General features: G+C 35.8%; 1 protein-coding gene across 3 annotated transcripts; it reads left to right on the forward strand.

The window, feature by feature from the left end:
* Positions 1–217: 217 nt before the first annotated feature.
* relb (v-rel avian reticuloendotheliosis viral oncogene homolog B) lies at positions 218–10,487 on the forward strand. 3 transcript variants are annotated; one of them, XM_041047004.1, is made up of 12 exons: positions 218–303; positions 418–566; positions 807–827; positions 1,717–1,889; positions 4,604–4,912; positions 6,116–6,282; positions 6,490–6,581; positions 6,786–6,917; positions 7,043–7,147; positions 7,327–7,542; positions 7,735–7,806; positions 9,037–10,487. In XM_041047004.1, exons 2-12 carry the CDS (start codon positions 506–508, stop codon positions 9,456–9,458), a joined length of 1,770 nt encoding a protein of 589 aa, XP_040902938.1. In that variant the 5' UTR covers positions 218–303; positions 418–505; the 3' UTR covers positions 9,459–10,487. The 3 variants fall into 3 exon arrangements, with proteins under 3 accessions (XP_040902938.1, XP_040902937.1, XP_040902939.1); XM_041047003.1 differs by lacking the exon at positions 218–303 and having other exon boundaries at positions 334–566; XM_041047005.1 differs by lacking the exons at positions 218–303; positions 418–566; positions 807–827; positions 1,717–1,889 and adding an exon at positions 2,943–3,426.
* Positions 10,488–20,770: the final 10,283 nt, after the last annotated feature.

Below are 20,770 nucleotides of genomic sequence, written 5' to 3' on the forward strand. Positions count from 1 at the left end.
GAAGCTGAGTAAAAACAAAAAAAAGACACCATCGATGCGTGCGGTTAGTTAGATTACCGAATGGAAAAAGGGGGGGGGTTAGATTTTTTTTTCCACGATGATCTTGTGAGATGAAGACGTTGAGTATTCAAATCAGTAAAACCGCGTTTAGCTTAATAAGGCTGGACTGCATAGGAGTATCTACTCTGCCGAAGGGGGGGGGGCTTTCCCGTCGAAGAGGTGACGTGATGCTGAGGGGATTTCCACGCCCCGACTCAGCCAATCAGAGCCGAGGCTGCTGCGGAAACACAGAACTGAAGCAAAGTAGGTTACATACATCACTGAAGTGGGTATAACACGTTTTCACGGCTAGGTGCAAGCATTCAGAGTGGATGGCTCTTCTGACGAGTCTTTACTCGAGCTGTTTTGAATCAACAGAGAGGATTTGGCCGAGAAGAGACTGACTTAACACCGGAGTTTTATCCATCCGGTTCGGAAAGAATTCAAGGACACGACGTCGGAGTTCATGGTCTTTAAGGAGTCTTTACATGCGATGAAAGACATGGACATCTTCAGCAGTATGCCTGGTAGGTTTTTAAGTGTTAATCTTCATGTTTTGTTCGTGAGCGAGAGAAAGAGAGAGAGCTGACATCATCCTCAGGCATGTGATTTGTCAGAGCAGAGGAGCCAACACCCCATTCCCGGGAATAAAGCATTCCTACCCGGCTCCTACACTCTCGCTGTTACTGCTTTGTGCAGGTTCAACATTTACACGCACAGCTGTGTTTTACTGTGTCCCCTGACAGTTTGTTCTGTTTGTCCTGCAGCTCGAAGCCCGTCAGACTTCGGTGAGTATGAACTCACGTTTTGCTTTTATATTCATGCTCAAGAGAGTCTTTCCCGTGTGGTCTGGAAGGCATTATTGTGAAGTATGACTCCAGATGACCTTGTGAGGAAGCAGAAGTAAACTGTCATTAGTGTTTCTGCTTCCGTATCTCGTGTTTGTGATGTACAGAACTAAATCAATCAACAAATCAGGAAAAAAAAACAGCATTTCAGACAACTTAACGATATTAAGCAGTAATTTTAAGATATGCATTGCATTAAAAGCTTAAACTAACTTATTTTCTGTAGTCAGTACACATTATTTTCTCGCTTGATATAGTACAAGTCGATAAAATGTCTGGAAAAAGTTAAAAATTCCCGACACAATTCCCAAAAACCCAAGTTTGCATATGCAGATTGCTTGCATTTATGACTATCGGAGTTCAAAACTTAGAGGTCTTCAGTCACTGTCATGTTCAGTTTGAGAAAGCAAATATTCACCTTTTTTTCTCTTACAAATTACTTGATTGTCAAAATTTGTTGATAATCAAATATCAACAATTTCAGCCCTAATTGCACTTGGCATGTGTTATGACTGTTGTTTCGTATGCCACAGTTGCAACAAACAGGTTTCTGTTTGGTTTGCAAGTGTCATTCAAAGTAGGCCTCAACGTACCAGGCATCAAATTTAACCACGGGTAACCATGGCAAAGAGTTTAGCTACTCTACTGGTGGATTCAACAGTGGTGGAGAGTAACTAAGGACATTTACTCGAGAACTGTAAAACTGAGTAAAGTACAATTACCTTGAAATTGTACCCAAGTATTGCCATTTTATGCTACTTCATACTTCACACCAAAATCAAACATTAGTCATATTTTTTATTATTGTTATTTATTTATTTAAATACAGATCTCATTGAAGAAATCATCACACAGGATGGTGAGCAGTCAGGTGTCCTCCCTAGACCTTGTCCCCCACCCTCTGATCTCCTCCAAATGGCACCTCGCAACCAGCTGCCCAGGATGCAGAGCTCCTCACTGTCATCCCAGCCCGTGCTGGTGGCAAGAGGCACTGCACCCCCGGTGAGTGGGCCCAGAAACATCTTTGGGTGTGCTCTTAGAGTGTTGTGTATTTGTACCAGTGTTGTCATTTCTGTTGCTTTGTGGTTTCCCCCTCAGTTAGTGGTTTCGTGCTTGTTGGTGACACCCAACAGGCCGACACAAAGGTTTTTCTTTCAGGTGTGGGTTTTGTGCTAAAAGAAGGCGAAAGTGTCCAATTGTGGGCAAAAAAGGGAGTATCAGGAGGTTGCGAAAGACACAAGACACAGTTTAATACAGGATATCTTCAGGACATGAATAATAATTTTTAATTTTTGTGCAAAAAACTGTCTGGAACAAATAATTGTTCCAGACCTATGAGCATGTGAAATTCATATCCATCCATTTTTTTTTGCAGTTTAACCAGGACCAGATTGTGTTTAATGACTAATGAATAATATCATCATAGCATCATAGAAAATTATGTGATAAATACTTTTATATATTACTGGAAGGTACAGGCAGAAATGTTATACCTCAGTAAATTCATGCACATGTAAGTAATTTTTAGTCTTTTCTTTTATCATTGATTATATTAAATGTATGTTAAACGTACTGAGTAATTGATCTAAACAGGTACAATTGTTCATATATCAGTGTGACTCTGTCAGTTATTTTGTACATACTGCCTCCGTGTTGCTGCTGAAAGCTTGTTAATATTAACGCTCAGCAACAGGAGGCTTCTGTTGGGATTCCTCTGAGTTTTTGTGGAATAAACTGCAGCATGCAGTCTACTGATGGTTGGGTCTTTTGTTGTTGTGCAGAGCATAGTGAAGCAACCAGGTAGGTCAGGCTCTTACCATAAAGCACGTGGTTTACTGACACCAGGGAGATCAGAAGTGTTGTAATCTGATAAGGCTGAGCTGGCACTGTAGCCTGCATAGGCAGGCACAAATAATGTAGGGCACCAGAAAACAGCTTTAACACTTTATTATCAAATGATCTGCACATGCGTGATTGCTATATTTTTATTTATTTACCTATTTATTTATTGTGCAAATACAGTTTGTTAAAAAGTTATGAGACTTTGTGGCCTGTGAAAGGCTGCCACACCTCCCCAGCGTGCTTTTCTGTGGGAAGAGGCTGAGAGCGAGGAAGGGGGGGGGGGTGTGGTCGGCGTCGGCTCGGAAGAACTGTAATCTGACTCCTACTTTCAGTTTGCCGTCCTTTCTGTTTACTAGCCAAACCCACCGAGGGTTAGAGGTTGCCTTCTTCGCGCCACACTGCTTCTTCAATTGGTTGCGCTACGTCAGGTCTAACTGACTTCCTATTTCCTGTACGCTGGCTCAGGCTGCCAGGCTTTTGTTTAGCTTCAGTGTTTTTAAGGCGAACAGGTATGCCCCGATTGACACGCTAACACAGGGTAGCAGACATCTGTGGTTCGACAGGATATTGTGAAACACGATCTCATGCAGAAGCATCATCCAGATCTCTGCAGCAACGGTTTTATGAGCCCTCAGCCTGATTTAACTGCTACACAAGTGTGAAAGGAGTCGACTTCTTTGCCTCTTTGTTCCCTCAGGTTTGATCATTCATCTTTTGTTAAACTGATGCTACAAACAGACTAAAACTTAAGGGTCTCTGTGATATTTTCTATTTGTTTTACACTGAGGCCACTGTAGGCCTTACTGGAAACAAATTTGTGATTGATGATAGTAAGAAGTGCAGATAGAGAAAGCAAAAGCAGCACAGAGAGAGAGAGAGAGAGAGAGAGAGAGAGAGAGACAAGTCTGTGTGGGAGCGGAAAAGCTTGATGGCCTGTGGTGTAACGGAAAAGTCAGAGAGCACATGGTTAACTCTCTGCATACAAAGCACATGTATGAAGGCAAAACATGCAGTGACTCAGATTTCTTGCTCAATTTCACTGCAGGAACCTTCACCTCTAACTCTCATCTGCTAAAATGGGTGACCAACATCTGGTTCTTTACCACATACTTTAAAAACATGACTGCGATTGATCATTTTTCTCTGATTGTGAGCTGATGTTTTCACATTCTACAGAGATGCCTGTAAGAAGTACTCAGATGTTTTACTCAGTTAAAGGGGATAATTTTACCTCTTTGGGCCTCAAGGAAATGTTTGGAGGACAAATGTCTTTTTGGTTGAACAGCTAACAAATCTTGGGCTGCAACAAATTTTCTTTGTCTTTGTTTTCTATGTCTATGAAATATCAAACTTAAGGTGACATCTTCAGATGTTTTGTTTTGTTTGACCAAAAGTCCAGGAAACCCCAAACTCCTCCATTATGATTATGATTATGATCATATAAGAAAAAAGCAGCAAATCCTTTGGTGAGAAGCTAAAATCTGCAAATGTTTTTTTTTTTTCATTATTTTTGTTGGACAAATGACTGAAACGATTAATTAGTAATCAAAATAGTTGCAGACTGTTTTTCTGTTGATTGACTAATCATCATTCAACTAGCCGCTCTAGCTCTAAACAACTCATTAAACCGACTCAACTCAAAATAAATGAATTTGTTATTTCTGTTGTATCTCTGTGCTACTCTCTTCTTAGCTGAGTTTGTTCTTAGTCTGTTGTCTAATTTTAGTGTTGTCTGCATCTTTTCTTGCTGGTGTCTTAGTCAGGTGTTCGTTGCAAAAGAAGTTTCCAGCCTCAGTGGAAGCTGGTTAAATCATGTTGTAAATAAGGTTGTGTTGTTATTTTTCTTTCCATATCCAACCTGCACCCTCCCTCAGCGCCCACTGCGGTCAAGCAATTCAAATGAGATGGCATCGGCTCCTCCCTCCCGGGCCACCGCCTCTCCAGCCAGTTCCTCTCGCCGCAGTCAAGGTTTGTCGGCCTCCAGGACCTCCGGTGGCGTTTCTTCTCAGAACCGGGGCGACACAGAGATGCTGGAGCGGATTCTAGAGAAGCCCAGACTGGTGGTGATAGAGGAGCCTAAGGACAGAGGCATGAGGTTTCGGTATGAATGTGAAGGACGCTCAGCCGGCAGCATCCTGGGGGTGTCCAGCACCGACACTAACAAGACTCAGCCTGCGATAGAGGTACAGTCATCATCAAAGTTGATCTCTTTTATTGAGTTAAATTTGGTTTTAGTTTTTGACCTAGAAGGGGGTTTACTAGCTCTCTGATTCCGGCAGGTTTTAACCACAGTTGAATTTGTTTGATGTGTATACTTAAACCCCCTATTCAGACATTGTAGATGGGTGGAGCTGGAGGGATGTGGGTTGTTGGAGTCAATTAGAAAGTCCCCACAAATCCCATCTCAAGTGTGGTTGAAGACAGGCGGTTTAACCTCTGCTGGCGTATTAGCAAACACTCCTACTCATTTATCTCCTCCTTGTGCAAACACCATCACTCAATGAGGAAGATATCGTGTGGAGGATTTTAATGGAAAAATAAATAGGTGAATTTCTGCAAGTTGTATTTGACTTTTATTTATTCAAGCTTAATAGTTAGGTTTGCTTTTTTTTCTTGTATGACTGCCTCGCTTTTACTCTTCTTGATCAAATTGGTACCACAAACACCAGTGATCACATTTGAAAACAATGGTTAAAAAGGCTGTCCAAACGGGTCAGTGATAACACACTCAGTTGGATCAGATTGGTTCTGCTTTTCTCTGCTGTATTTGACAGTAAAAGAAGCATCTTTGGGTTTTACACTTTCACCTCTGATGGCTTTTTTTGCACAACTTTTTTTACATTTCATGGACCACACAATTAATTGAGAACATAATCAGCAGCATTAATTTAACAATGAAAACAGCTGTTAGACGCAGCCCTACTCTGGAACAGGTTTCAAGCTTGGCAATTTTCTTCGGACAACATCTGCTGCACTTTTTAATGTTCAACATATTGAAGTTTCTGGCTTTGCTTTTTTTTTAATTCGATGGTTCTTCTTTTTTCTGTGTAAGGGAAATGATCCTTATCATTATTTTCACCATGCTGCAGCACTTAGCATGCCATGTTTTGTGTTTGAAGGTGGAATGCATGCTGTTTGGTTGTTTTTCCTTGTCCATATTTCCCAGATGTAACAAATTAGATTTTAACAAGCCTAAAGTAAAAATGCATCTTAGCATTACATAGTAATTCTCAGACTTGCATTGATTTGCCAGTGAGTGCCATAATGTCAGGTGGAAACAGGATGTTTGTTGTGCCTAAGTTGTGGGGCTGTGTTTACTGTTTTGCGTTTTTCTGTCTTCCTCCCACTTCTCTCTTTTTATCTTCCGGTCTTGTTCCCTCTTTCAGATTCAGGGTCCCATTGACCACATAAAGAGGGTCACAGTTACCGTGTCCTTGGTGACCAAAGACCCCCCACACCGGCCTCACCCCCACTGCCTTGTGGGTAAAGACTGCGCGCCCGGTTCAGGAATCTGTGTGGTCTCGTTCAACCCTCACAACAACCGGCGTCACAGGTGCGCATCCATCTCTTATTCATCTCTCTCCTTCCCAACAACACAGTTTGTATTAAATGAGTTTCTTCTTTACCTTAGAGTCTAATATCATCATGTCTTTTTAGCTTTTGCATTTCACCCTAAATCCTTTTCTTCTTCTTCACACTGGAACATACAAAATGTCCAGGAAAAATGTGTTTTTATTTTATAACTTGTTTCAACTTGCAGTTTTGCTAACCTTGGTATCCAGTGTGTGAGGAGGAAAGAGCTCGACCTCTCACTTCAGAAAAGGAGAAACCAAAATATCGACCCTTTTCAAAGTGAGTGGGATGCTAACACACACGCACACACACACACACACACACACACACACACACACACACACACACACACACACACACACACACACACACACACACACACACACAACTCATGAGAAATGTCTATGCATTTCTTTTTTCCTCCCTGTTAAAATTCAAAGTGACTTTTCCCATCAACTGAATTTGTGTCTTTTCGTCCTTCAGCTGGTCACTCAAAGGGCATTGAAGACTTGGACATGAATGCGGTGCGTTTGTGTTTCCAGTGTGATCTCGAGTGGGAAGACGGCAGAAAGGACAGTCTCAACCCAGTGGTGTCCAATACGATCTATGACAAGAGTAAGACACACTGCCAAACGCACAAGCACTTACAACTCTTGACCACAATATAACCAGCTGAATCACATATGTATTTCCTAATTCTTACGCATGCTGCATGTTTTTTTTCTTTCTTTCTTCCACAGAGGCCACGACTACATCACAGCTGAAGATCACATGTTTGAACCAGTACAGAGGTCCCTGCACCGGCAAGACAGAGATCTACATGTTGTGTGACAAAGTGCAGAAAGGTGAGAGGAAAACTATGAGGTAGTGGAGTTTTTATTATAAACTAATACAAAATATACAGCGGGTGGACATGTGGCTCATGATACCTGGAAAATGACATATTCTTGTGTCAACTTTGCTGATAATTCTCAGGTAGTTTACCTCGATTAACATGGCTCTGCCCTTTGCCGCCATTTCACAGATGACATAGAGATCAGATTCAGACGAGGGTCGTGGAAGGCGAATGGGGAGTTTGCCCAGACAGACGTGCACCGGCAGATCGCTATCGTGTTCAAGACTCCGCCCTACCAGGACCAGAACCTCACAGAGGAGGTAGAAGTCAGTGTCGTCCTACGTCGCATCTCAGACCAGATGGAGAGCGAGCCTGTTAACTTCACGTACTTTCCACACAACCCAGGTCAGTCAGGACTGTACAACACTGAACTGTCTGGTCTTTGGGGTTATTTTACGCCTGTGATCATTTTAAATCGGTCAAGATGGCAGCTAAAAGGTTTAATGCATGTTAAGAATCAGAAGCAGCAGATAATTTTTGGCCTGAAACAATACCAAGAGGCTAATTTAAGTATTTTCGAACTGTTTCCCATTTCAGATCCATATGGCGTGAAGCGGAAGACTGCAATAAAGTCAGACATCGGTTTCAGAGAGAAACCTTGTTTGACAGGTGCGACTTGGACCTCGTCTGTTTCTTACTTTCGATTTGATATTTTCTTTATTTGTGTTTACTTTTTCTGGTATGTAGAGACAGTCAGGAGGTAAACTGATTAAATTAGGCAAGTGGCCTTTGACATTATGGGATGAAGGACAGGTGTTATTATTAACATGGACGATCATAACATCATAATTTATTTGCTGATTATATTCTTTGTCATTAATCTGCAAAGCAACTGAATTTATCCAACAAGTTGGAGTAGTGGAGTAAGTACAGTACTTGCTTCTGAATATACTACTGAGTATAAAGTAGCAGAAAATCAATATACTCATGTAAAGTACCTCTAAATTGTACTTCAAGTACAATCAAAAATTAGTCGAGAACTACCCAGCTTTTAGAGTCCCAGTAAGCCGTGACAGCGAGGCAGTCCAGCACAGTACCAGGATCCTGAAACTGAAGCAGCTAAACAGGATTTCAGCTATGACTAATTTTACTGTTTACACCTGCGCTTTCTATGAAATAGGCCCATTGTGCATGTTCACTCGCACTACAACTTGCTGGGAAAACTAAATGTAACAAAGCCACTGGTTTATCAATTACACCAGTGTTCTTCCAAGCTACTAGTAAAAAGTAATTTTCCAAGCTACAAGTAATGAATCTAACTGTGCAGAGGGATACAACTACAGTTGTCAGTTTATTATTTACACAACAGTCCTGTAATAAATCCTATATTCATGAAAGTTAAAAATTTTTTCAATTTTTTATTGAAAAATGTTTTGGAGAGGCGTTGATTCAACTGTCTGATCATTCTGAAGAATGTAGTTTAACAGCACCACAAACTGCACCAACAGCTTCCTAAAACGGTTTTAAAAAAAACAAAAAAAAAACTGTACAGTATAACCTTCATGATAGATTACAGCGTTGTTGTGTTAGACTGCATTTGTTTTAGCTAAGTGTGCCTAATACACTGTAAACTGAGCGTATGTTTCTGGATTTATGTTAACATGATTAAGATTTTGTTGTCACACACAGATACACACTTCGTTCATACATTATCATCAGAATTGCCCAAATTTCGTAATGACCGAGAAAATATTGAAATAATTTCCATTATTGTTTGCAAAGATTTAAATACTATCCAGATTCAGAAAGCAAAAATCACGTCATGATCCATAACTGACCTTTCAACGTATTTCTCACAGGTATTTATTTTCTGTGTAACACAATCTGTTTCTGCATTAGAGCCATCCTTCCAGTTCCCGCAGCCTCAAACCATGATGTCTCCAGACAAGAGGCTGTGTCCTGCCCAGCCTGTGGTCCCTGCTTTGGTGGAAACGTGTTACAACACGGCCCAGGACTCAAACAATGGCACCGATGAGTCTGCCATCATTAATCAGTTGATGGAAACACCTGAATTATGGGAAGCGATTTTCGACTCGAGCCTCAGCATACCCAGCAACTTTGAGGAGGAACACGATGGCAGCTCCGCCATTGGCAACATCGATTTGAACTTTAACCAGAACTTTGGCTCATACACTCAGGACTTTTCCCAGTTTAGTGACTTGCAGTTCAACATGCTCGTCAATGAGAACCAGACTCTGCAGTCAGAGCCACAGGACAGCCTGTCCAACGTGGTTCAGGTGAAGAAAGAAGAGACGCTATGAGGGCGGGACAGTCAGGCTCATGCAGCGTCATTAACACACTCGCTCTGTCTTCTTTAAAGGAATAGTTTGACATTTCGGGAAAATGCTTATTTGCTTTCCTGTCCCCTAGATGAGAAGACTGATACCTCTCTCATGTCTACATGGTACATATGAAGCTTAAGCCAGTGCACACTTAGCATAGCGTAAAGGGTGGAAGCAGGCCGAAACAGCTAGCGTGGATCTGTTCAAAGGTAACTAAATCTGGCTTCCAGCACCTCTAAAGCTCACTAATTCATAACTCTCCACAAGAAAGAGTATGTGCACTTCCCAGAATGCCAGCCTATTTCTTAACTAACCTCTCTGGATTCAGACGTTGTCCCAAATCCAAGATGAAGCAAAATGATTCCTTTGCTCCAGCTGCTTGCACTCTGTAATGTGTTTGTAGAGTAGTTTAGTTTCACAACTCTGCTCTGTTGCCCTCTCCTTAACCCTGTAACTTTATCATTGCCTGAAAGCCTCGCTGGTCAAGGCTATAGCAATCAGGAGCAGGTTAACATTCCTAAGTATTTGTCCATAAATGCTGCTAGCATTAATTTCAAGGCTTAAGGTCAGAAGAAGGTGATTCCTCCAATACAAGAGGAGCTTAAAAAGAGAATTCATGACCTTCTCTGGTTAACTGGGGAACAGTAGAAACCGCTCCATAAATGCTGTCTGTTGTAGTAAATGGTTGGTGAGGTAAGAATGAAATACCTGTTGTGTAATGTTTTTGTTACATCTGTTTTGTTTACTTGAAAACAAGCTGACTTGTTTCGAGTTTTACAACACATAAACTTACCCTCTGTTGTTGTTGACCTCATACCAGCTGGCTTGTTTAATATTTAATCTACTTAAAATGCAATAGAAACCAGTCCTGCGTGTATTCATAGTTCTATTTGTGTCAGTTTCTTTTGTTCAGCAGTTTCACTCTGTCAACATGTCCAACTCCACCTCCTTTGCTGTGGCACTGAAGTGTAAATATTTCAAAGAAAAAAATAAAAGGTCAGTGTGTTATTTTTGTCCTGTCATTGCTTCCTCTGAAACTGACTGCTGCTTTTGTGGTGATTTGTCAAATGAATGCCAGAAGAAACTGAAGATTTCAAAGAGGAAAAAAACAAAAAAGGTGAAGACACTTAGGAATGTGACCTATCTTTATCTGCCTGCCTACATACATTCCTAACCTTGCTCAGTTATTAAAAACAATGAATCTTGGCAACAACTGCATGTAGAAGATGGTTTTATGATTAAATGTCTTCAGTGTCGGAAGAGAAACGCTCAGGATGAAAAGTGTCCTTTGTTTATGGCTTTTGCACACCTTGGGGGTCATATAGTCGCTGTCTTGACCTCACAAAAGCATTAATGTGTTTTTGTTCTCGAAGATGTGCCTGTCACACCTTACAGTAATGCAGGCTGAGAAACAAATCTATTTCTCCTTTCCCCTTCAGTTTGTGTCATCCCTGCTGAGTCACCAAGTCTTTTGTAACACCACATGTTTTTTGGGAAACTTGTATGCCAATTTAGAATTTTTTACAGATTGAGACATACTGGGAAAGTAAGACCACTATTTTTCGAAATTTAATTTCAAAATGTCAGATGTTTCCATTGCCCAATTCCAAACTAAGATTTGTGAGCAAATTTTGAGCATATCCCCTTAAATGTATTTGTACTTTACACTTCTTCTCCTCTACATTACAGGAAAATACTGTACTTTTTACTTCACTACATTTATTTGATGACTCCAGTTACTTTGCAGAATCAGACTAATAATAATACAAAATATAATCAATAAATAAATTATGATGTATTATTGTAGATTAAGATAAGGTTTTACTGAGGGGGGATTTCACAAGCTACCCTACAGTTTATAAAGTAATAACATTAGCCCCATCTTTACCTGTATTGCCAAATTTGGAAAATTGCTGCTGATTGATATAATTTTATTAGTGAACTATTTGTTTCATCTCTAGTGTTTGTCATCACATTTATTGCACTATCACACTCATAAACCTGTTTTTACTGAGCAGTATACAAATGACAAAAGAAGTGCTGTCACAGCAATGGTGACAGATGAGCAATTATATCATTCTCTTCCATCTGTGCACCTGGTTACTTCATGTGCTGCTGTTGGGAGTGTGCAGGATTAAGCAGGTGTTACCTTTTCTGGCTGTGCCCATCACTGTTGACTTGACCTGAACACTGATGGCTTACAGCCACTGGGAAAGTCCACACTGGGCCAGTTTCCAAGGACTTTGATCTAGTTGATCTACTGCGCGCACACACACACACACACACAGAGAGAGAGAGAAAGAAATACATTATTTCCTGTGAAATGGTGCCCTGCTGCTAAGACTAGTCTGCACAAGTTCAGCCCATCAGTTTTAGCAGATAGTCATCTTCTCTAAAGACAGAAAAATAGTAAGGATTAATAAGGATTTATCATGTGTGTATTTTTAATGAATTTAGCTGCAGCACAGCTGTAATGGACTTAAACAGCAACAAGAAGTATTAGCATACTTCTTTAAGATTTATTTGTATGAAAGATTTATTTATTTATTTACTTACTTAATTACTTGCTCGACCTGAGTGGTACTCACTAGGAGGCAATGAGCTGGTTAGTGGTTTTCTTGGTGATTTTGATGCCTTACCTTACTATGACGTTTTTTATGACATTTTGAGGTCAAAATAAAATTTGACTTTTTTTTGGCCGAAAAAAACGCCTTACTATACTATGACGTTTTTTATGACATTTTGAGGTGAAAAAATTTTTTGACTTTTTTTGTCCGATTTTGACGCCTTACTATACTATGGCGTTTTTTATGGCATTTTGAGGTGAAAAAAAATTTTGACTTTTTTTGGCAGAAAAAAACGCCTTACTATACTATGACGTTTTTTATGACATTTTGAGGTAAAAAAAAAAATTTGACTTTTTTTGGCCGAAAAAAACGGCTTACTATACTATGACGTTTTTTATGACATTTTGAGGTCAAAAAAAATTTTGACTTTTTTTGTCCGATTTTGACACCTTACTATACTATGACGTTTTTTATGACATTTTGAGGTGAAAAAATTTTTTGACTTTTTTTGTCCGATTTTGACGCCTTACTATACTATGACGTTTTTTATGACATTTTGAGGTCAAAAAAAAATTTGACTTTTTTTGTCCGAAAAAAACGCCTTACTATACTATGACGTTTTTTATGACATTTTGAGGTCAAAAAATGTTTTGACTTTTTTTGTCCGATTTTGACGCCTTACTATACTATGACATTTTTTATGACATTTTGAGGTCAAAAAAAAATTTGACTTTTTTTGGCCGAAAAAAACGCCTTACTATACTATGACGTTTTTTATGACATTTTGAGGTGAAAAAAAATTTTGACTTTTTTTGGCCGAAAAAAACGCCTTACTATACTATGACGTTTTTTATGACATTTTGAGGTGAAAAAAATTTTTGACTTTTTTTGGCCGAAAAAAACGCCTTACTATACTATGACGTTTTTTATGACATTTTGAGGTCAAACAAATTTTGACTTTTTTTGGCCAAAAAAAACGGCTTACTATACTATGACATTTTTTATGACATTTTGAGTTAAAAAAAAATTTTGACTTTTTTTGGCCAAAAAAAACGCCTTACTATACTATGATGTTTTTTATGACATTTTGAGGTCAGAAAAATTTTTGACTTTTTTTGTCCGATTTTGACGCCTTACTATGCTATGACGTTTTTTATGACATTTTGAGGTCAAAAAATTTTTTGACTTTTTTTGTCCGATTTTGACGCCTTACTATACTATGACGTTTTTTATGACATTTTGAGGTCAAAAATTTTTTGACTTTTTTTGTCCGATTTTGACGTCTTACTATACTATGACGTTTTTTATGACATTTTGAGGTCAGAAAAATTTTTGAACATTTTTTGTCCGATTTTGACGCCTTACTATACTATGACGTTTTTTATGACATTTTGAGGTCAAAAAAATTTTTGACTTTTTTTGTCCGATTTTGACGCCTTACTATACTATGACGTTTTTTTATGACATTTTGAGGTAAAAAAAAAATTGACTTTTTTTGCCCGAAAAAAACGCCTTACTATACTGTGACGTTTTTTATGACATTTTGAGGTGAAAAAAAATTTTGACTTTTTTTGTCCGATTTTGACGCCTTACTATACTATGACGTTTTTTATGACATTTTGAGGTGAAAAAATGTTTTGACTTTTTTTGTCCGAAAAAAACGCCTTACTATACTATGACGTTTTTTATGACATTTTGAGGTCAAAAAATGTTTTGACTTTTTTTGGCCGATTTTGACACCTTACTATACTATGACGTTTTTTATGACATTTTGAGGTAAAAAAAAAATTTGACTTTTTTTGGCCGAAAAAAACGCCTTACTATACTATGACGTTTTTTATGACATTTTGAGGTGAAAAAAAATTTTGACTTTTTTTTGTCCGATTTTGACGCCTTACTATACTATGACGTTTTTTATGACATTTTGAGGGGAAAAAAATTTTTGACTTTTTTTGTCCGATTTTGACGCCTTACTATACTATGACGTTTTTTATGACATTTTGAGGTGAAAAAAAATTTTGACTTTTTTTGTCCGATTTTGACGCCTTACTATACTATGACGTTTTTTATGACATTTTGAGGTAAAAAAAAACTTTGACTTTTTTTGGCTGAAAAAAACGCCTTACTATACTATGACGTTTTTTATGACATTTTGAGGTCAAAAATTTTTTTGACTTTTTTTGTCCGATTTTGACGCCTTACTATACTATGACGTTTTTTATGACATTTTGAGGTGAAAATTTTTTTTGACTTTTTTTGTCCGATTTTGACGCCTTACTATACTATGACGTTTTTTATGACATTTTGAGGTGAAAAAAAATTTTGACTTTTTTTGTCCGATTTTGACGCCTTACTATACTATGACGTTTTTTATGACATTTTGAGGTAAAAAAAAACTTTGACTTTTTTTGGCTGAAAAAAACGCCTTACTATACTATGACGTTTTTTATGACATTTTGAGGTCAAAAATTTTTTTGACTTTTTTTGTCCGATTTTGACGCCTTACTATACTATGACGTTTTTTATGACATTTTGAGGTGAAAAATTTTTTTGACTTTTTTTGTCCGATTTTGACGCCTTACTATACTATGACATTTTTTATGACATTTTGAGGTGAAAAAAAATTGTGACTTTTTTGTCCGATTTTGACGCCTTACTATACTATGACGTTTTTTATGACATTTTGAGGTCAAAAAAATTTTTGACTTTTTTTGTCCGAAAAAAAAACGCCTTACTATACTATGACGTTTTTTATGACATTTTGAGGTCAAAAAATTTTTTGACTTTTTTTGGCTGAAAAAAAACGCCTTACTATACTATGACGTTTTTTTATGATATTTTGAGGTGAAAAAAAAATTTGACTTTTTTTGTCCGATTTTGACGCCTTACTATACTATGACGTTTTTTATGACATTTTGAGATAAAAAAAAAATTTGACTTTTTTTGTCCGATTTTGACGCCTTACTATACTATGACGTTTTTTATGACATTTTGAGGTCAAAAAAAATTTTGACTTTTTTTGGCCGAAAAAAACGCCTTACTATACTATGACGTTTTTTATGACATTTTGAGGTCAAAAAATGTTTTGACTTTTTTTGTCCGATTTTGACGCCTTACTATACTATGACGTTTTTTATGACATTTTGAGGTAAAAAAAAAATTTGACTTTTTTTGGCCGAAAAAAACGCCTTACTATACTATGACGTTTTTTATGACATTTTGAGGTGAAAAAAAATTTTGACTTTTTTTGTCCGATTTTGACGCCTTACTATGCTATGACGTTTTTTATGACATTTTGAGGTGAAAAAAAAATTTGACTTTTTTTGGCCGATTTTGACGCCTTACTATACTATGACGTTTTTTATGACATTTTGAGGTGAAAAAAATTTTTGACTTTTTTTGTCCGATTTTGACGCCTTACTATACTATGACGTTTTTTATGACATTTTGAGGTGAAAAAAAATTTTGACTTTTTTTGGCCGAAAAAAATGCCTTACTATACTATGACGTTTTTTATGACATTTTGAGGTCAAAAAAAATTTTGACTTTTTTTGGCCGAAAAAAACGCCTTACTATACTGTGACGTTTTTTATGACATTTTGAGGTGAAAAAAATTTTTGACTTTTTTTGTCCGATTTTGACGCCTTACTATACTATGACGTTTTTTATGACATTTTGAGGTCAAAAAAAACTTTGACTTTTTTTGGCTGAAAAAAACGCCTTACTATAATATGACGTTTTTTATGACATTTTGAGGTGAAAAAATGTTTTGACTTTTTTTGTCCGATTTTGACGCCTTACTATACTATGACGTTTTTTATGACATTTTGAGGTGAAAAAATTTTTTGACTTTTTTTGTCCGATTTTGACGCCTTACTATACTATGACGTTTTTTATGACATTTTGAGGTGAAAAAAAGTTTTGACTTTTTTTGTCCGATTTTGACGCCTTACTATACTATGACGTTTTTTATGACATTTTGAGGTGAAAAAAAATTGTGACTTTTTTTGTCCGATTTTGACGCCTTACTATACTATGACGTTTTTTATGACATTTTGAGGTCAAAAAAAACTTTGACTTTTTTTGGCTGAAAATAACGCCTTACTATACTATGACGTTTTTTATGACATTTTGAGGTGAAAAATTTTTTTTGACTTTTTTTGTCCGATTTTGACGCCTTACTATACTATGACGTTTTTTATGACATTTTGAGGTGAAAAAAAATTTTGACTTTTTTTGGCCGAAAAAAACGCCTTACTATACTATGACATTTTTTATGACATTTTGAGGTCAAAAAAATTTTTGACTTTTTTTTTTCGATTTTGACGCCTTACTATACTATGACGTTTTTTATGACATTTTGAGGTGAAAAAAAATTTTGACTTTTTTTGGCCGAAAAAAACGCCTTACTATACTATGACGTTTTTTATGGCATTTTGAGGTCAAAAAAAATTTTGACTTTTTTTGGCCGAAAAAAACGCCTTACTATACTATGACGTTTTTTATGACATTTTGAGGTGAAAAATTTTTTTGACTTTTTTTGTCCGATTTTGACGCCTTTCTATACTATGACGTTTTTTATGACATTTTGAGGTCAAAAAATTTTTTGACTTTTTTTGTCAGATTTTGACGCCTTACTATACTATGACGCTTTTTATGACATTTTGAGGTGAAAAATTTTTTTGACTTTTTTTGTCCGATTTTGACGCCTTACTATACTATGACGTTTTTTATGACATTTTGAGGTCAAAAAAAATTTTGACTTTTTTTGGCCGAAAAAAACGCCTTACTATACTATGACGTTTTTTATGACATTTTGAGGTCAAAAAATGTTTTGACTTTTTTTGTCCGATTTTGACGCCTTACTATACTATGACGTTTTTTATGACATTTTGAGGTCAAAAAAAAATTTGACTTTTTTTGGCCGAAAAAAACGCCTTACTATACTATGACGTTTTTTATGACATTTTGAGGTGAAAAAAATTTTTGACTTTTTTTGTCCGATTTTGACGCCTTACTATACTATGACGTTTTTTATGACATTTTGAGGTGAAAAAAAAATTTGACTTTTTTTGGCCGATTTTGACACCTTACTATACTATGACGATTTTTATGACATTTTGAAGTGAAAAAATTTTTTGACTTTTTTTGTCCGATTTTGACGCCTTACTATACTATGACGTTTTTTATGACATTTTGAGGTGAAAAAAAATTTTGACTTTTTTTGGCCGAAAAAAATGCCTTACTATACTATGACGTTTTTTATGGCATTTTGAGGTCAAAAAAAATTTTGACTTTTTTTGGCCGAAAAAAACGCCTTACTATACTGTGACGTTTTTTATGACATTTTGAGGTCAAAAAAATTTTTGACTTTTTTTGTCCGATTTTGACGCCTTACTATACTATGACGTTTTTTATGACATTTTGAGGTGAAAAAAAATTGTGACTTTTTTTGTCCGATTTTGACGTCTTACTATACTATGACGTTTTTTATGACATTTTGAGGTCAAAAAAAACTTTGACTTTTTTTGGCTGAAAAAAACGCCTTACTATACTATGACGTTTTTTATGACATTTTGAGGTGAAAAATTTTTTTTGACTTTTTTTGTCCGATTTTGACGCCTTACTATACTATGACGTTTTTTATGACATTTTGAGGTGAAAAAAAATTTGACTTTTTTTGTCCGATTTTGACGCCTTACTATACTATGACGTTTTTTATGACATTTTGAGATGAAAAAAAGTTTTGACTTTTTTTGTCCGATTTTGACGCCTTACTATACTATGACGTTTTTTATGACATTTTGAGGTGAAAAAAAAATTTGACTTTTTTTGTCCGATTTTGACGCCTTACTAAACTATGACGTTTTTTATGACATTTTGAGGTCAAAACATTTTTTTGACTTTTTTTGGCCGCAAAAAATGCCTTACTATACTATGACATTTTTTATGGCATTTTGAGTTCAAAAAAAATTTTGACTTTTTTTGGCCGAAAAAAACGCCTTACTATACTATGACGTTTTTTATGACATTTTGAGGTCAAAAAAAATTTTGACTTTTTTTGGCCGAAAAAAACGCCTTACTATACTGTGACGTTTTTTATGACATTTTGAGGTCAAAAATTTTTTTGACTTTTTTTGTCCGATTTTGACGCCTTACTATACTATGACGTTTTTTATGACATTTTGAGGTGAAAAAATTTTTTGACTTTTTTTGTCCGATTTTGACGCCTTACTATACTATGACGTTTTTTTATGACATTTTGAGGTAAAAATTTTTTTTGACTTTTTTTGTCCGATTTTGACGCCTTACTATACTATGACGTTTTTTATGACATTTTGAGGTCAAAAAATTTTTTGACTTTTTTTTGTCCGATTTTGACGCCTTACTATACTATGACGTTTTTTATGACATTTTGAGGTGAAAAAAATTTTTGACTTTTTTTGTCCGATTTTGACGCCTTACTATACTATGACGTTTTTTATGACATTTTGAGGTCAAAAAATTTTTTGACTTTTTTTTGTCTGATTTTGACGCCTTACTATACTATGACGTTTTTTATGACATTTTGAGGTGAAAAAAATTTTTGACTTTTTTTGTCCGATTTTGACGCCTTACTATACTATGACGTTTTTTATGACATTTTGAGGTGAAAAAAATTTTGACTTTTTTTGTCCGATTTACTATACTATGACGTTTTTTATGACATTTTGAGGTGAAAAAAAATTGTGACTTTTTTGTCCGATTTTGACGCCTTACTATACTATGACGTTTTTTATGACATTTTGAGGTGAAAAAAATTTTTGACTTTTTTTGTCCGATTTTGACGCCTTACTATACTATGACGTTTTTTATGACATTTTGAGGTCAAAAAATTTTTTGACTTTTTTTTGTCCGATTTTGACGCCTTACTATACTATGACGTTTTTTATGACATTTTGAGGTGAAAAAAAATTTTGACTTTTTTTGTCCGATTTTGACGCCTTACTATACTATGACGTTTTTTATGACATTTTGAGGTGAAAAAAATTTTGACTTTTTTTGTCCGATTTACTATACTATGACGTTTTTTATGACATTTTGAGGTGAAAAAAAATTGTGACTTTTTTGTCCGATTTTGACGCCTTACTATACTATGACGTTTTTTATGACATTTTGAGGTGAAAAAAAATTTTGACTTTTTTTGTCCGATTTTGACGCCTTACTATACTATGACGTTTTTTATGACATTTTGAGGTGAAAATTTTTTTTGACTTTTTTTGTCCGATTTTGACGCCTTACTATACTATGACGTTTTTTATGGCATTTTGAGGTCAAAAATTTTTTTGACTTTTTTTGGCTGAAAAAAACGCCTTACTATACTATGACGTTTTTTATGACATTTTGAGGTCTAAAAAATTTTTGACTTTTTTTGTCCGAAAAAAACGCCTTACTATACTGTGACGTTTTTTATGACATTTTGAGGTCAGAAAAATTTTTGACTTTTTTTGTCCGATTTTGACGCCTTACTATACTATGACGTTTTTTATGACATTTTGAGGTGAAAAAAAAATTTGACTTTTTTTGTCCGATTTTGACGCCTTACTAAACTATGACGTTTTTTATGACATTTTGAGGTCAAAACATTTTTTTGACTTTTTTTGGCCGCAAAAAACGCCTTACTATACTATGACATTTTTTATGGCATTTTGAGTTCAAAAAAAATTTTGACTTTTTTTGGCCGAAAAAAACGCCTTACTATACTATGACGTTTTTTATGACATTTTGAGGTCAAAAAAAATTTTGACTTTTTTTGGCCGAAAAAAACGCCTTACTATACTGTGACGTTTTTTATGACATTTTGAGGTCAAAAATTTTTTTGACTTTTTTTGTCCGATTTTGACGCCTTACTATACTATGACGTTTTTTATGACATTTTGAGGTGAAAAAATTTTTTGACTTTTTTTGTCCGATTTTGACGCCTTACTATACTATGACGTTTTTTTATGACATTTTGAGGTAAAAATTTTTTTTGACTTTTTTTGTCCGATTTTGACGCCTTACTATACTATGACGTTTTTTATGACATTTTGAGGTCAAAAAATTTTTTGACTTTTTTTTGTCCGATTTTGACGCCTTACTATACTATGACGTTTTTTATGACATTTTGAGGTGAAAAAAATTTTTGACTTTTTTTGTCCGATTTTGACGCCTTACTATACTATGACGTTTTTTATGACATTTTGAGGTCAAAAAAAACTTTGACTTTTTTTGGCTGAAAAAAACGCCTTACTATACTATGACGTTTTTTATGACATTTTGAGGTGAAAAATTTTTTTTGACTTTTTTTGTCCGATTTTGACGCCTTACTATACTATGACGTTTTTTATGACATTTTGAGGTGAAAAAAAATTTGACTTTTTTTGTCCGATTTTGACGCCTTACTATACTATGACGTTTTTTATGACATTTTGAGATGAAAAAAAGTTTTGACTTTTTTTGTCCGATTTTGACGCCTTACTATACTATGACGTTTTTTATGACATTTTGAGGTGAAAAAAAATTGTGACTTTTTTTGTCCGATTTTGACGCCTTACTATACTATGACGTTTTTTATGACATTTTGAGGTCAAAAAAAACTTTGACTTTTTTTGGCTGAAAAAAACGCCTTACTATACTATGACGTTTTTTATGAGATTTTGAGGTGAAAAAAATTTTTGACTTTTTTTGTCCGATTTTGACGCC

The sequence above is a fragment of the Toxotes jaculatrix genome, chromosome 9 (assembly GCF_017976425.1).
Source record: "Toxotes jaculatrix isolate fToxJac2 chromosome 9, fToxJac2.pri, whole genome shotgun sequence".
NCBI lineage: Eukaryota > Metazoa > Chordata > Actinopteri > Toxotidae > Toxotes > Toxotes jaculatrix.

What these genes read in the sequence shown, in the direction of transcription:
- relb (XM_041047004.1), top strand. Translation starts at nt 506, where the DNA reads ATGGTCTTTAAGGAGTCTTTACATGCGATGAAAGACATGGACATCTTC. An exon ending in AGACTCAGCCTGCGATAGAG is followed by an intron (nt 4,913 to 6,115) that starts GTACAGTCATCA and finishes TCCCTCTTTCAG; the next exon opens with ATTCAGGGTCCCATTGACCA. An exon ending in AAATATCGACCCTTTTCAAA is followed by an intron (nt 6,582 to 6,785) that starts GTGAGTGGGATG and finishes TTCGTCCTTCAG; the next exon opens with CTGGTCACTCAAAGGGCATT.